The sequence below is a fragment of the Anser anser genome (assembly GCF_964211835.1).
Source record: "Anser anser genome assembly, chromosome: 10".
NCBI lineage: Eukaryota > Metazoa > Chordata > Aves > Anseriformes > Anatidae > Anser > Anser anser.
Genome location: NC_139730.1, coordinates 10,069,593 through 10,085,802, shown reverse-complemented (window position 1 = coordinate 10,085,802; position 16,210 = coordinate 10,069,593). Strand labels below are relative to the sequence as shown.

The following is a 16,210-nucleotide window of genomic DNA, read 5'->3' as shown; positions in this document are numbered from 1 at the left end:
GGTAGCGAAGAGCTGAGGCAACAAGATGCATTGATACCAAGAGTCAACAGAATTAGCAGTGTTATTAAACAGTTTATCCTGCTGGCAATTTTAAACTGAAGTTTTTTAGCAAAAGTGACCAGCCATTTAGTGTTGGCCCTGTAACTGGTGAGGATCAATAAACTGAAGGACTTTTTTCCTCTGCCCTGATCACTTTAATCTCTGAGCTGTTATGATCAGAACTCCCAAAGGCAGTGTGAATGGTTGATGGGGTCCCAGGGCTGCGCTCTCACTTTTGGATGGGTGAAAGTGAGAGATGAAGGTGGGAAGGGTTGCTGATTTGATAAACTGACCTACGTGCAGGAGACGATCAAACTCGCCCCCTATTGCTTGCTTTCCCAAACCTTCCTTCATTCTCTCCCCGTTTCTGTTGCCTAATTGGAACTGCATCACCCTGCAGGCTGTGCTCATGGCATGCTTTCCTAGTCGGCTCCGCTGGCCAGCACAGAGCTCCAGTGTTTGCACTGTGCTTCTTCCAAAGGCTGGTTCCATCCCTTTGCCCAGTTTGCTTTAGTCATTGAAATTCTGGCGGAGCCCACTTGATTTTGTTTGTAACTTGAAACAATCTCTCTCAGCAGAGTCCCAAGGCACGAGGATGGCCAGCCCTAAAGCCACAGGGCTCTTCTGGGAGGTCATTTGGCTTGCCATTGCTATCTACGCTCATCTACAGGTAGGCAATGAACTTGTTGCTATTGTTGTGCTTGGTGTTTCCGATGATCTTGCCACAAACTTTCAGTTACTGTCTTTTAAGCAAAGCTGCTGAGGTACCTGCATTGTAAATGAAAGGTTTCCAATGAGAGTGGGATTTAGGTTTATCACTGAATTTAATTTCAAAGGCATCCAGATGGGAAATCGATATTTTCTCTCTCGGTAATATCGTACCAGACTCAACTGTACAGGGACCAAAGGGAGATTTTGCCAGATGTGTAATGCCTGGGGTCTTTCAAGGCAATACAGCTGCCCTTTGCCCACAGGAGATTTAGCACCTGATAAATGTTAAGATACTGTAAGTGACAGGGGTTATATAAATACCTGTGTAGAAACATGTAAAGCACTTGGTAGTCGGTGAGTATCTTGGGAAGACTGAGGTCCAAAAAGGTCTTTCCTTCAAGCGTTCAATGAATACAGAAACCATGGAGGAAAGCCATAGCTGCCAACTGATCTATTGCCTGACACATGAGCCTAGTCGGTTCCAAGAAGTGAGTATTTCAAGAAATATGGTGTGCTGGCATGCAGCAGAGATGTTGTTATAGTCTGTCATCCTCTATAGCGGTAGTTCCCACAGTACAGAATGTATCAAGGATTCTTCAGTCCTCTATAGGCCCAAATCAAAAATTACTTAGAAAAGGACAATTAAACCGGAGAACATTTTTGAAATAAATGGCATTTGAAGCACTGTAGTAATTTTTACAAAATAAAGTATCAGTTTTGTAGAAAATCAGTGACACTATTGTAACTGTACTGTTTTCATACTGTGATGTTGAGAAATGGTGATTTCAAACTGGAGCCTGATGGGCTGGGCATTATTTAAACATACATCCTGAAGGATTTTGAATCAAATGATAATACAGCAGGCAAAAGAGAATTCAAAAGGAGTATGAAGAAATGAAGAGACAGTACTGGACAGCTCAGTAAGCTATAATTCATTTATGGTGGACTTTGGGGCTTACGGTAGTGGGAATAAGCAGTGCTACTTGCTAATAGCACTAGTGCAGTGTGTACTGTGAAATGTTTGGCAGTTGCTTATCAATCAACGTCTCTTGTATCTATATTATGGTTGCTGCCAGTCTTGAAAGTACAGCAGTTGCCTGAGTAAAGGATTCACCATAAAAGTAAAAAGCATTAGATTCTTTATTAAGTGTGCAGAAAAACAGCATACATACAGTGCATGTCCAAGCAGACAGGACAGCAGTGGAATCTTCAGCTTTTTGCTTGCTTCTCATGTAGGAACAAAAATGTTACTGATTTTCTGTGCCTGATCTGCTTGTATCTTTGTGTGCAAGCAGTTGAGTGATGTTGCAATAACAGGCCCTATAAAGCACTCAAAGTAGTATGTGAAGTTCACTTAATAGTTCTGTGAAAGATAAGAATAGAAGTACAGGAAAGGGAAAGGTCAGCTTTGTGTTTGGGCCTTTTGGTTATGAAGAGACCGCTTTTCTCTTTTATAGTGTTTTTCTTTTCTATTTTTTTCCATATTTTTCTTATTGCAGAACTGGAATCAGTGGTGGCATAGTTTCCTCTTCTCCACAAATGGTTTGGCATAGCTTCACTTGTCTCTTCATAATAAAAAGTATCCAAACACATTGTAGTAATCAATAGGCTATTGTGAATAGCTTTATGAACATTTCAATCCAGGTCAAATTCTTTTGGTCTTGATTGTCCTGTTAAATATTCCAATCTATTTGGCATATTTGAGCCATTAGCACTTAACCCCAATCTTGCAGGAGGCCCTTCTGCTCCTAAATTTTAGGTGTTCTATCACAATTTTAGTCACATTAAAGATATCTTATATTACTTAACATAACATTTTTGGTATCCAATAACCATTAATTCTTTAATTGGTTGCTTGGGGCCATACTATATGGACCACACACAGTTATTCTACCCTAATATTGTACCATAGCTTCCACTTGTGTTGTTTTTGGCTATTGAAGTGCTTATGTCTGGAGCTAATCAATTAGAAACAATTGGATGCTGGGCAAGGTCACAAGTCTATGTCATGTCACTTATGTGCAATTGATTAATTTCATCCTGCTTGAGGCAGGTACAGAATAAAATAATAACCATTTAAAAAGCATGTGGTGGAAACGTGGTATGAATGTAACGCAAAGAAAACTTTAACATGAGAAGTTGCGAAAAAGAGGTAGCTGTTACTGAGAAGAAATGAAAGTTAACTGGTTATAGGATCCTACACCAGTAACGAGCACGGCACAGTGTTTAGCTAGGTTCCAAACTGAACTCTGAACTTACAGATACGCGGTGTCTCGAGTTCATGACAATTTTTTTAAGGGCGGATTAATTGCCATACTAGTAAATTAATAAGATATGATAGGATAACCCAGTGAATTGTTTACTGCTTGGCGTTGATGAGCTGCTTTTTAAAACCATTCTGTGAGCAAGAACAGGGGCATAAATTTGACTCAGGAGGAGATCACTTATGGGCTAGCCTTGCTTGTGCTCTTTTGCAGACATCGGGCCTCCTTTTTCTGACTTGTGCCAGTATAACTGAAATGAGTGGAACTGCATTTGCCTAAAGCCAATAGTGATCCAAGCAAATGGTGTCTGTCTGTCTTAAAATAAAAAAAAAATAGCAGCAATATCATCATGGAATAATTCACTATTTCTAAAGATTTAAATGATGAATCCATCCAAGGAGGATATTGTATTCTACTGATTTTTGTGAACATTAAGTCTCAGGCAAGGATATAGTTAACTATTGATGTGTGTTTATTTCTCAGTATGGTGTAAGAGGATTCTTATTTTTCTCCCATGATAGCAGCTTAGTTATCAATAGTAGAGATTTTAGGCAATGGTTAAGCTAATAAAATAAAAGTATTTAAGTCCAATTTTGCTATTTCAATCTCTTGAGAAGATATGGCTATGTACTGGTAATTGAAAAGGCAGGATGTTCAGCCTGGTACCTAACTCTTTCTCAATCTTGTGGTAACATTTTATTACACCATTAAGTTAGATGCTGTTATATGTTATGAAATATGTGCAAGAATGTATATCTGATATTCTTACTAATGAATTAATGTCAGCAAGAAATGATTGCTAGCAGAATCATATGGAAAATTTGGAGTTTACACATGGGTTCATTTTAGATTTATTCTCTGGTATGTTGTTTTCAAATCAGGAATACACTGATATTTTCTTAGGTTCCTAGAGTCCTAGTTAAATCCTCTACAAGTCAGCCCATTTTATCCCCAAAGACTGTGGGGTGGCTAATGTCTGAGGAGGGAATAATAGCAAACACACCATGTCTGGATATTTAAGAAGCATTAGCTTTGGATTTCTATGGAAGGGAAAGCTTTGTAGGTCACATATTCATTGAATAAGCTGTTACTTGCTCCCATGATTTATGTTTCTGCAATCCCTGCATGCATTATGTTTTTTTCTAACTATCTGTGATATTTTGGATGTAAAAGATATACATGCTGAAAACATTATCTTATTCAAAATGATTCTGCCATAGCCAATCTGCTGAAAACTACCAACACAGTAAATGTCTTTAAAGTTGAGTTGTGCAAGGCCAAAAATCTGATGTCCATTACATGACATAGTGGACTTGGAGACCATCTTTGTGGAAAACCTTTGGAATATGTTTTACAGTCACTGAATGTATTGCACACCAATGTCAGAAAATATTGATCTACATGCCATATAAGAGTAAGGATTTTTAAATCTTCAGTAACTTTAATCAAAACTATCAGGTTGCGATTTGCAAATCCAGAGTTAAATCTAAAGCAGTTTCACTTTTGTAGGCAGGTTGCAATTCTGCACCCATCTGGAGTTTTGCCATCAGCCTCAATAGACTTGTGGTTTTATCCTTTGTTTTAACATTGAAATACATCTACTGCAGACAAATAACACTTTAGAGACTCAGTAGAAGTATTCTGACTTAAAATATTGTTATTGACAAGCTTGTAACTCAGTGACAGCATTACCAGAATACTTACGTAAGTTCCTGAATTCATTTTGAATTTATGACTAATAATGATTGCTCAACCAGTGCTCATAGGATCTGAACTGCTGTTACCCCCTATTTACAATTCAAAAGAATGGAATCGGCAGAAGGTTTGTGATGAATCTGTCTTGTGACTTGAGTCACAAAATATGTATGAATACTTATTTTTAAAAATGTAGTCTCATCAAAAGTTTGTCAGCTTTGGGAGATGACCAAAAGTCCAGATGATATCAGTGAGGGGGGCATTTTACTATTATTTTATTTAAATTTTTAATAAATATTATTTATAATAGTGATTATGAATGATGCTTGCAGTGATACAAGTCAGAAAAATCAACCTTTGATTATTCAGCTAAAGCATAGTCCAAAATCATTCACGCCAATGAGGTGAAGGTGTTTTAGTCTCCATGTCCTTTTAGATTTATAATGCTGTATCTACATCTTCAGACATGAGTATCACTGCCCATTAAAATGATAAATTCTGATGAGATTATTAAATCAGTTGTGTGTAGAGCTCCAGATTGCTTGCTCCAAAACTAGATATTCAAACGTGGAATGTTTTTAGAAGAGCTTTGATGTAAGAATAATCTTTCACAACAGCCAGTGGCTTCTAATTTTTCTTGAAAAAGTAGTTAGGAAGTGAAGGCATAGCTTTAGGATTCTCTCTGGTTTTAGCAAACACTTGAAAGATTAGTCATTGATAATTATTCATTCAGGTCTGCTTGGTGCAGCTGGCTCCTTCGTATTCCTTACCAAATTGAGGCATAAACTGCACTGAGGGGGCAGTTTTTCAGCACACCAAATTGTTCCTGCCTTTGCATCACAGAAAAAGTACATGATTGGTTGTACTGATGTTAAAGTCCTTTTACCAGTTGTTTAAAAATCATGGTTTGGCCATCCCAAATAATGAGTTTGGCTTCATAAGAATGTATTTTAAAATCTGAGAGCTTTTTATTTGTTTTTACTTCTAGAAGCTGTAAGATCCACGTTTGTCTTTATCTGCAATCATTAGGCTTGAAGCTTTTCTTAAAATATAGGGTTCTGTATGTTCACCTGAATCCAGGAACCGGTATTTAAGAAAACACCAAATATAATGTGGCTTGCAACTAAGTGGTAAAATATATTAATTTCAGTGCTAGTGAAAGCAGGTTTATAATTGTGCCTCTATGCTTGTTTATCTTGTAAGGTTACGCGAGAAATCCCTGGCAATGTCAGTGTGTTCCACCATACTGGCTGCAAATGTACTTGACTGTTAAGTCCGTGTTGTTAAGATTCTGTATAGTTTATAGCATTAATGATGATCTTGTGACCATGTACAGTCCAGCACAGCCTGCCTTGAACAATACCAGTGTAATTCTTGTTATGCAAAATCTCTGTAAAACAGTTTGTGTGAGGTAATAGGGTGAGTTTGGTTTTGAAATGCAGTTTCCTAGTGAGCACAACGTTCCAGAAGGGACGCTGGGTATAGCCATAACAATTCTGGAGAGACAACTAAGTGAGATTCTTATTCTGGTTGTGCAGATAAAGTTGGAAAAGATAAGCAAACAGCCGATGGAAGGAAAGTCAGGCTTTAATCAGTGCATCTAGATTTGGCCCTACCTTGGTTTCTGCATTCAGCCCAACATTAGATAAATTTCCATTTGAAGGTTCAATAAACTTAAAGCCCAGTATTTATTTGTCTACGTGGCTTTTCATTCTGAAAGAGGTTTTCAACTTTCCTGTGAGTTTTGGAATAAGAATTTTGTTTCTCTTATTTTGGAATGGAACGAAATGTTTATAGACTTGAATCTTTTGTAGTTATCTCAATTACTGATGTACTTTCCCAACTTCTGGTATAGTGCATCTGGAATGCTATTTATCTCTCATTCCTGGATCTCTATAAGAAATTGTCAAATTTGTACAAGTGTCTTAGAAAAGGAAAGCTTGCTATCGTGAGCAACAGCCACATGGGAATTGCATGGCACTGCAGTTCTGTTATGCCCTCTGCACTCACTTTGTCACTGAAAATTTGTTTAGGTTCTGAAAACAAGTACGTAAAGAACTTTTCTCCCTGTAAGAGGAGAACTTTTGATACTATCTGAAGACTGTAGACTGTCAAGCACTCTTGGATTTAAGGGTCTTATTTTCCAAATGGCTTCACTCTGTCTTCTAGGAGCAAGTACAGGTCTGCAAACTCATTTCTGACTGTCAGCTATGCAAGGGTGCTAAATCTGATGCAGAGAGAGAAGTGTTTTCAGAAGGGTCTGTGATATGGAGCCTTTACTTCAGTAAGCCCTGAGCTTTTGTAAGTTAAACACATACAGTTAAGTAATTAACTGTATTGGTAGGTGCTTAGCTGGATTTTCAAAACAAGTTATAGGTTAAATTTCCATTAGTCCAATGGGAACCAGGCATTTTAGTGCCTTAGGCACTTCCAAAAGTCTGACTAACCATCTATCTTCACATTTTGATGATTAAACCAAAACTTTGACTCTTAAAGCTCTTTTGAGAGAATAGGTTTCTGGTGTGTAAATTCTAGTACCTGGGTGTGTAGATATTTGATAATACTTGAGAACTGCAAGTACAAACATCAAGTATTTGTAAATGGAGTGCACTTTCTGAAAACTTGGCCTAATACACCCCTTCCAGACAGCGTATTACATAAATTGTTTAGGAACAATGTTATTTCTGTTTCTAATTTTATATTTATTAGATTTAACATCATTATGGAGAGAGAATGAAAACAGTATTCTCAGTCTGTTTTGAGAAATGTGGTTTCCAAGAATTGTCAGTTTGTCATGCTTCTGGATCCACTAGAAACACAGCAAATGCAGTCAGCTCGAATAAATTGTGAAACAATATTAAAAATGCATTTACGATTGCAATTACTAGATTGTTTTTGTATGCTAACTGTTGTCATTTGTGGCACGGTGGGAGGTCCCAACTGGTTAATGATGCTGTTTTGTAGCGCTAAGTAAGTGGAGCTTTTGTTTATATGTGGAAACATGTATTTCTGCATTTATGTAATGCTTTTTCTGTCATCAGGTGCTTTGCCAAAAATCTAAGCTGCTTAAAATTTATAGGATACAGTCTCTTGTCAGTGCATGCAAACAGAACAGGGTATCATTTATAACATGTATATGTGAAAGGATTTGTGAAGGCTCTCTGTAGCAAATGCAGACGCAGAGAAGAGCACTTCAGTTCTCTGATTTTTGCCTTAGTTCCAGAGAATTAAGAAGGCATGGGCACACCTGCCACACCACAGAATGCCAGGGGAAGGTGATTGCTTTCTCTCAGACTCTGTTTGATGATGTTTCCTGGCCTGCACCTTTCAGAAGCTCTGAGAAGCTTGCAGAAAGCAGCTCTATTCTGAGCTGGCTGTTTCAACAAGAGATTAGCTAGCTCAAAAATCTTCCCCTGATTTTTTATTTTTATATTTTAGTTGTTGCCATATCTCTGTTGTGTATGTGGCTTCTCCAGACCATCTACTGGCATGGAGAAATAAGCAAGGGTGATGCAAGTAGTGTTTCTGGTGCATTCAGATATGTCTCTTCCAACAGGAGTTGTCCTTGCTTCCCAGGTACTGCAGCCTCTTGCTGGTGTAGCAGTGGTGTGGAAGCAGAAGGCTGAACAAGCTCACTGCTCTCTGTGGATGCATAACAAATAAAATATGCTAAGATATGATTTGGCTTCCTCTCTTGAGAGTCTCCTTTTATTAGATGTTTTCAAGGTCTCATTACTCATTTGGTGTTTTGTTTTCTTGAGTCTCCAAATAGTTTTAAACTGCTCCCTGGTTGACTAACATGGATGTTGGCTGAAAAAAAAATAGCATTGCAGTGTCTTGAGTATTGCCTGCTTTGTAGATGATGTTCTAATTGGAAACTGACAGGCACTTCCAGTGTATTATTGATTTTTTCAGCTGATCTCATCAACACTTGCTAGAAAGCTGAAAAGGGCATACATTCACCACTGGTGAATGTAGAGGTGTGTAGATTGTGCTGTATGCTACGCATGGGTTTGACTAACACCAGTAACTAAGACCGCTTGAATGAACTCTGTTTTCATGTGGCCTGATTGTGTAGTTTTATTTGTATGAATGTAAGATGCTTTCTGTGACTAACAGTTACACTTTTCCTCTAGAACAGTGATTTCTAGGTGTATCTCTTCATGGAACTGCCAGCTCAGAGCCTGGCAACAGTGAATAACGGAAATTAAATGTTAGGAAGCACCATGAAGGGAAGATGCAAAGTGAAGAGCATCATCCTCTCACTGTATTAATTCCTTAAGTGTGTGATCCCACTCTAAGTACTGTATACGGTTCTGATCCTTTATAAATGAAAGAGGTGGAAAGACAACAAAAAGAGCTTGTAATGATCTTGGGATCTGCATGCCAAAGGTTTTCTCGAGTGGAAGGATACATGGATTCAGGGGAAGACGAGACAAGCACTTGGAAGATCCACTCAGCATTACTGAACAGACAAACCATGGCAGGCTAAAAAAAAAAATAAAAAAAAAGGTATGTGAGTCCAGGGAAGTATGGTATGTACTTGCTCTGTATGTGCTGTTCTCTGGGTATCCACTTAAGGCTCCTGTTGGAAGCTGATGGACTAGACGGGTACTTGGTCAGAACCAATTCAGATGTTTTTCTACCATCTTGATATTCTTTGGGGTTACACTTGATAGTCATTGAAAGGGAAGTTAGAATCTATGCTACTGTCATTTGTGACTCACTATTTAAAAGCTAAAACTAAAGAAATATATCCTCTAAACTCCAGGTGTATTTGAAGGTGTGTTCTGGATGCTAAGGACTTGCTCAAAAACTGCATAGGTACATACATTCTGAGCTTCTTTGTGCCTGCCTGGAATACTTTCTTATTTTTACAGCTTTTTTTTTTAACAAAATTTTGTTTCTGACACTCTAAAAAATACCAAAACTTTAGAATTTGAAGGAGTGCAAGGAAATTTAGGTCATTTTGATTGTTGGAGTAGTTTCTTGTTTTTAAACAAACACTAGCATTTCCTTTAGGAAGATAAATAGAGCAATGGCTTCCGATATTTTACTAAATAAGGCTTGGCTCAAATTCTATGTTCATTACGTGATAAGTCCTTCCATAAGACACAAATATTCCAGACATTTTCCCTGCATGAGTGAATACTTGCCTTCACCCCAGTGTGAAACTGTGAGCCCAAATGTATTTCCCATTTCCCCTTCCTACCTCTTTCAGTTAAATTTAGAACACAATAGGTTGGTTAAAACCATACAGAACCCTCCCAAATGCCATCTTAATGTATAGTTTTTTACCATGCAGCTGTTTATCTTCTGCTAAAAGGAAACTATAAATGTATTTTTAATGCCAGGTTCTGGGCTTAAAATACCATTACTTATCCAGTGGGAATAGATTTGAAAATTAGTAAGCAATTAGATCAGTAGGCAAATACATTTTACTTAATGTTGCAAGTCTCATGGGCCTTTCAAATATCATGTTAGCATCACCTGTTCTTAACTTGCAACCTTTTAAATCTTTACGTAGTCTTAGATAGCAGTGTTACTTAGGGAAAAAGTTGTGTATTTTCTTTTCATTTTTATATGAGCTGATTTTTTTATTTTTATTTTTTAAAATTTGTATGGTTTCTGTGAGGGCAACAAAGATGTACTGCAAATGTTAAGCTTTTCTTGGAGAAAATTTCTTCCTGTAGATAACCATCTTGAGAAGTGCCTTAGCTGGGATAACAGAACATGTGGGTCTTGTTCTGATCTTTTGAACTTCCTTGAATTATGTCCTTAGCAAACAGCAATGATGTATTTGTTTATAATTGCTTATTTTTCTTGCTGAATTTAGACCTCTGTGAGCCATCTGTCACATGTCACAAAGAAGCCACAATTCAGAAATGGGCAAAATGTAGGAATTGTAGACTTCTTTTTATTATTTCAAACATTAAGGCCAGCCTCCCACGAGACACTGAAGAAAGGACCTTGTCTTCTTCAACTGTGTTATAGGAGTGTCCCATCATTCCTTGTCTGCCAAAAATTCACATTGATTTATTCAGTGGTGTAGTATGAGGACTTGCACTAAAACCTCAGTCCTGGAATGAGATCCAGCCTGTGGAACCCTGTGGACTTCATTAGGTTACTGTGCCACAACTGAGACCTTATTTTGTAAAATTTGTAAAAGGCTTTCTAGCTGAACAGTACGACATTTTGCATTTGAGTAACAGTGCCAGTGAAGTCTGTAGGCACTTTGCCTGAGACATCACTGGGAGTTTTTCCTGAGTAAGACCTGCCCATAGGAAGCAAACTGAGGCTGAATTTCATTAGTGCTGATGAGTTGGTTATCATACTTCCTGTTGTGTGGTGTGAATCATTTTGTCTCTTCATGTAACTGCTAAGGACAGATGGCATTTAAATCTGTCTGCAGCTGTTAGTTTTCTTGAAAACTGGTTGTATTTTTCCTTTTGGGAAAAAAAAAAGTAGAGATAATCAAAAAGATAATTTGCCTGTTGCTTATAAACCTTGCAAAATTTCAAGTGATTTCCATTTTTTTTACATGTCACTTTTTTATTGTGTGTTATTGAAGAGCATTTTATCAGGTGTTCCAGACCATCTCTGTTGGCAGGAATTTCTCTGAACTACTGCAGAGGGAAACATCAAAACTATTCCTTAGAGCATGTTCGCTATTTTTTCAGAAGAACCGAAGCAGAACATGGAAATTCACTTTTTAGAAACCAGTGTGGCTTTTTGCCAGATTTACCATATTCAGCAGATTTCTTTGAAACTTTTAAGGGGTTGCACTCTCCACTGCATGGTGCAGTTCTGCTAATGAAAGCAGGGGAACACAAGCACATCATAAATAAGGAAGATACGATAGAGTTGATTTCTGCATGTAGCATTTTGTCCATGCATATGAAAATTGACATCATGGTGTTGGAATGTTGACCGTGTTTTGCATTTTGCTAGCTGCTTTTACTGGAAAGCATGTGTTTCAAAGGGAGTTTTCAGTTTTTATGTCTTTACCTCCATAATAGCCCAGCCTTATTTTGAATGTGGACTTCAGATATGAATAAAATTTAACTCGTGAAGAGAGTCCTCTGGCACAACATATGAGTAACTTATGCAAATATTAACTAGTAATGTGCACATCTGGGTTGGAATAGTCAAAGCTAACCTTTAGGTTCTGCTGTTACCACTCAGCATCATCTTTGTTGAAGGGCATCATACTCTGATAGTAAAGGTATTCTGAGGAACTCCTCCTAAAATTAGCTGTGTAACTGTGGGGAAAGCATAGCTGGCTGCACAAAATTAATCCTTCGTGGGGAATTTTCACTAATGTGCCTTCTTAGCTCCACATGGGTCTTTGAAAGAAGAGAGCTGAGAAGTAAAGAAAGGCTAGCAGCAGTGAGAAAAGTGGCACTAGCCCTTCGTTTTGAGAGTAATCATACATATAAAACTGGCAAAATTCACTTAGAATCCTCTTTCAGTAATGGTCTGGCCTCTCTTCCACCTTCATAATCCAAGTCATTTTCCCAGAGTTTCAGGGTTATTTACTCTGTAGAAAGTTGGCAACCCAAGTTTCCCATGTCATCATGTCTATGCAGTCTCCTGAGAGAAGAATTTCCTGGTACAACATCCTTGCACCTGTTAATTCTTCTTCAACTCTTCTCATAATCAGGCCACTTCAAACCCCTTGGTGGAATTATTCTGTACTACTTAAGCATTTTACTAATTTTTATAATCAGGTGATTCCTCATATTCCTCATATATCGGGCAGGCCCTCTTCCATTGATCTGTCATTGTGCGAAGATACAGAACTCTAGGTGATATTTTCAGTGTCCAAGACTGAAGGGTTTGATAGACATCTGTTATTCTGAGGAATTACATCTGCACCTTTATGGTAAATCAAAAGTTAACTTTATCTAGTACCTGTCAAAGAGTATATGCCTTTGTCCGCAGAGGAAAAACTTGAATGGTGTTTTAAAAGGGGCATTTAAAACACCTTAAAATGTAATTCTCTTTTTGGCATAAAATGTTGTAAGCTTCAATTCACTGCTAAAATTTTAGTTTGGGAGACTTTATTACTACAACTATACTACTTAGAAAGATATGCATATACAGTATATTTAAAAACACTAATGAAGTCTTTATAATATTCTCTAGCAAACTGTGATTGTCTTTGGTTAATTTTTTCTGAATCAGATCTGCAGGTCTTTGATGGGTTCTTCTCTGCATGTAAGTTACAGGGTGGCTGCATAAAACATTGCACTCTGATTCACCCTGGTGGTATTTTTAGTTGAGAAAGTGGACACAATCAGATGTTTTCGCATGGCTAAATGAGAGCATCGTTAAAGAAAATGATAAACGATGCTTCATGTTGAAGGATGATGCAGATTTCTAGGTTAAATACTTCCTCTAAGCTGGGGCTTGCAGGGGCTAGATTGGTCTTGTAAAATGGGGGCCTGCTTGCTTGATCTGTCTTGTGTATTGGAATTGGCTGTTTTAATAAAATAGCTTAGAAAATCCTGTTCAGAGTTGTGTAACTAACATTAGAGAGGTCAGACACAATGTAGGGAATGTTTGAATTGAAATTAAATTTAGATTGGTGTGGACATGCTTGGTTTTAATGGGTCTTGCATTCAGAAACTTGTGATATTATTTGTGGAGACATCTGCACTGACATTTAAGTTCTGTTCAGCTTTTAAAATGCTGGTGTAGCTCGTCTATCTCCATTCCTCCACTCAGAGGGATGCCTAGCAGGCTGTGCTGTTTGTGTGCTCTTACTACCAGAGTATCTTGGTTGTAGTAGATGTTTTCTCTGATTTGCTCAGGGCTGCTGCTGTACTCGGCTCTTCTGTGAGGTGCTGGCATTGCAAAGGCCTCTTGGTGGGATCAGTCCATTCATGGCCTCTCTACAGAGGGCATGTACAAGCTCAAACTTCTCAGAGATGTGGGATGTGGCTCATAGGACTCCTGTCCATCTTTTATTTTCCTGTGTTTTGTAAATTAAAAATTCCAAACCTTGGATAACTGGGAATAGCTTTTTTTTTTTTTTTCATACCCTTAATATTTCATCAGAATGTTTAGATCTAAAGAGCTAATTTTACATTTCAAGTGTTCAATTATTGTCGTCACTTGAGCTATCTACAACTCTTACTGTTTATTTCTAGAATCCTGTTTCAAGTATAGCAACATTAGTGCAAGTTTTATTGTGAAGGATGAAATTTAAACTGTATTAGGATTAAGTGTTTAATAGTATAATTTGCTGCATATGTTGCAAATACAGGGTGCTATGAATAGATCCTCTGTTTAATAAAGAGCATTTGATATGTTATATATGGACTTAAATCCAATATGTTGTTATCTTTAACTAAAGGAAATTATAAGAAGAGATTTACAGAGAAGGGTTTATTGTATTAACTTTAATTTCTTTAAAACATTTCTCAACTGAAGTTGAATTTGGTTTCTGTATTTTGATTTTGTTTAAAATGTTCTGTACATAACTTTCTTTGTTCCTTGAATATTATTCTGAAAATAGTACAAGACTGGCTGTTTTTCATATACATGAAGGAGAAAAATATTAGCAGTAGTAGGTGAATATTTATTTAAGTGGAGTGACTTGTTTTTCTATTTGTCCACTCACAGCAGACTTAAGGATTTGAGTGCAAGGCTTCCTGTTATATTAATGGAATTTTTCATATAATATTTATACCTCTGAAAGAACTGGGAGAAAGGCTTTCCCTTCCCCACCTGCCTCCAGACCCCTGCCTCCCAGGAAATAGCAGAATGGAACACATTGATTTAGAACAGGGATCAGGTTTTGGCTTGATGCTGAAGAAGCAAAAATAGGAAGGTGACACAGCCCTGTGTTTTCCTAGTCTGCATGAATGCATGAGGTGTTTGATTAATCTGAAATGGTAGTGACTGATTTGAATTCTTATGGCTTTAAGACAATGCAGAATGATTCTGTTTCTAAATGACTGAAATGAATAGTTTTGGCTTGTTTTGAGATTCAGAGACCGCGTTAAATCTTCTTGGAATAGGCATTTTGACTTTTAGATTTTTACTGCCCCATACTTCCTTTTAAAGCATGTAGTTGCTTCTTTGAGGATTTATTTAGGTAGGTAATCTTTTTTTTTTTTTTTTTAAGGAGTCACTTCTATTTTTTATAGAACAATTTGTAGTCATCCCTTGCTCTATTATTAAAGCTGGAGTAACACAAAATGAGGGAAATAGCTACATGCATCATAACTCTAAGCAAGGAAAAGCATAGGGAAGAGGAACTCATTCAAACACTTTCATACAGTTTTGTGCAGGAAGGCAACAAATTTCAGACCTTGTGTGGATGTGTAGGATTCCCTTCAGCCTTTCTACCAGGAACTATAAAAAGCTCGTATAAAGGCACAGAATAATTACAGCCTGAGTCAGGCCAGCATGTTGGCTTTTTTCACTATAATCAGGATAAAAGAATATCTCTCTTGGCAAAAAGAACTGGACTCTGAAATAGAGATGTTCTGGACTGATAATTCCAAGTACAGCCAAACTTGCAGAGAAATATACAGGTTAAGATTTATATTTGGGTCTTGTTATTTGAAATGGATGCTGTTTAAGTTTCATATAATAACATTTTACTCTGTATAGAGTGCAGAGGAAGCCAGACCTTTTAAAAAGTGCAAATGAAAACAACTGAATCATTGCCACAGTTAACTTCAGCACAGTTTAACTGAGAGTGAACTGTCTTATTGTTTACAATTCATAAAGCAGTGGAGAATGTGAAGAGATGTGTAATGACGCAGAATAAGAACAGATCAACTGAATCAAGAGCACAGTATTTCACACCACTGTTTGCAAATCCACTAAATTGTATAGGTTCTAGCTTCAGTAGTGTCTAGTGTCATGCTCATGTTCAGCCTGAGAAGTAATAGGTAGGGCAAAAGGAATCCTCTGCAATTAAACAAAAAGGCGGATGAATTTATTTCCCTGCCCTTGCAGAGTCCATTGTTCTTGGATTCTGCCTATATTTTTAAAAGTTTTAGAATGCTAAAGACAAACATATGAGAACCTGGAACCATGCTAAAGCTTTAGATATTGAACTGTTAGGGTTGGCCTCCTAGCTCACATTAGCTTGTACTGGCAAACTAAGAGCTGACTGTGGATAAGAAAATTCGGGGGAGGTTATTGCCACAGATCCATCCAAAAGTGCTCAGAAATAGTTGAAAAATATTCCGTAGGAATAGTGCCCTTCTGTAAATCTTTAAAATTAAACTATGCTGTCAAGAATTCTGTTTAACCTTACGTGCAAATGGTAGCAGTAAAGGAGAAGCTGCTGGGTATGTAAGAATAGGTGGTTTTGCACTGTTGGTTAGAAATCAGGCACGTATGAAGAACTTTGCATTTTCCCTTGCCCTTGTTGTTTTTAGAAGTAGTGAGCTGAGTATCTCTTGCCCTACAAGAGGCACGACAGCTTTTCAAAAGACAAGGTCAAGTGGACAAACCAAAATTGTGTACCCTGTTAA

General features: G+C 37.5%; 1 protein-coding gene across 12 annotated transcripts in view; it reads left to right on the top strand.

The window, feature by feature from the left end:
• ADAMTSL3 (ADAMTS like 3) overlaps nucleotides 1-16,210 on the top strand; it is a 200,663-nt gene that overhangs the window by 11,547 nt on the left and 172,906 nt on the right. For 8 of the 12 annotated variants that reach the window (XR_014588478.1, XM_083849612.1, XM_083849611.1 and 5 more), the window contains exon 2: nucleotides 615-709. Coding sequence is in view for 11 of the 12 variants with exons in the window: in XM_083849612.1 (XP_083705738.1) it covers nucleotides 615-709 (95 nt within the window). In the remaining variant the exon portion in view is untranslated. The remainder of the gene's footprint in view (nucleotides 1-614; nucleotides 710-16,210) is intronic. The other 4 variants (XM_083849610.1, XM_083849607.1, XM_083849615.1 and 1 more) reach the window with 1 other exon arrangement.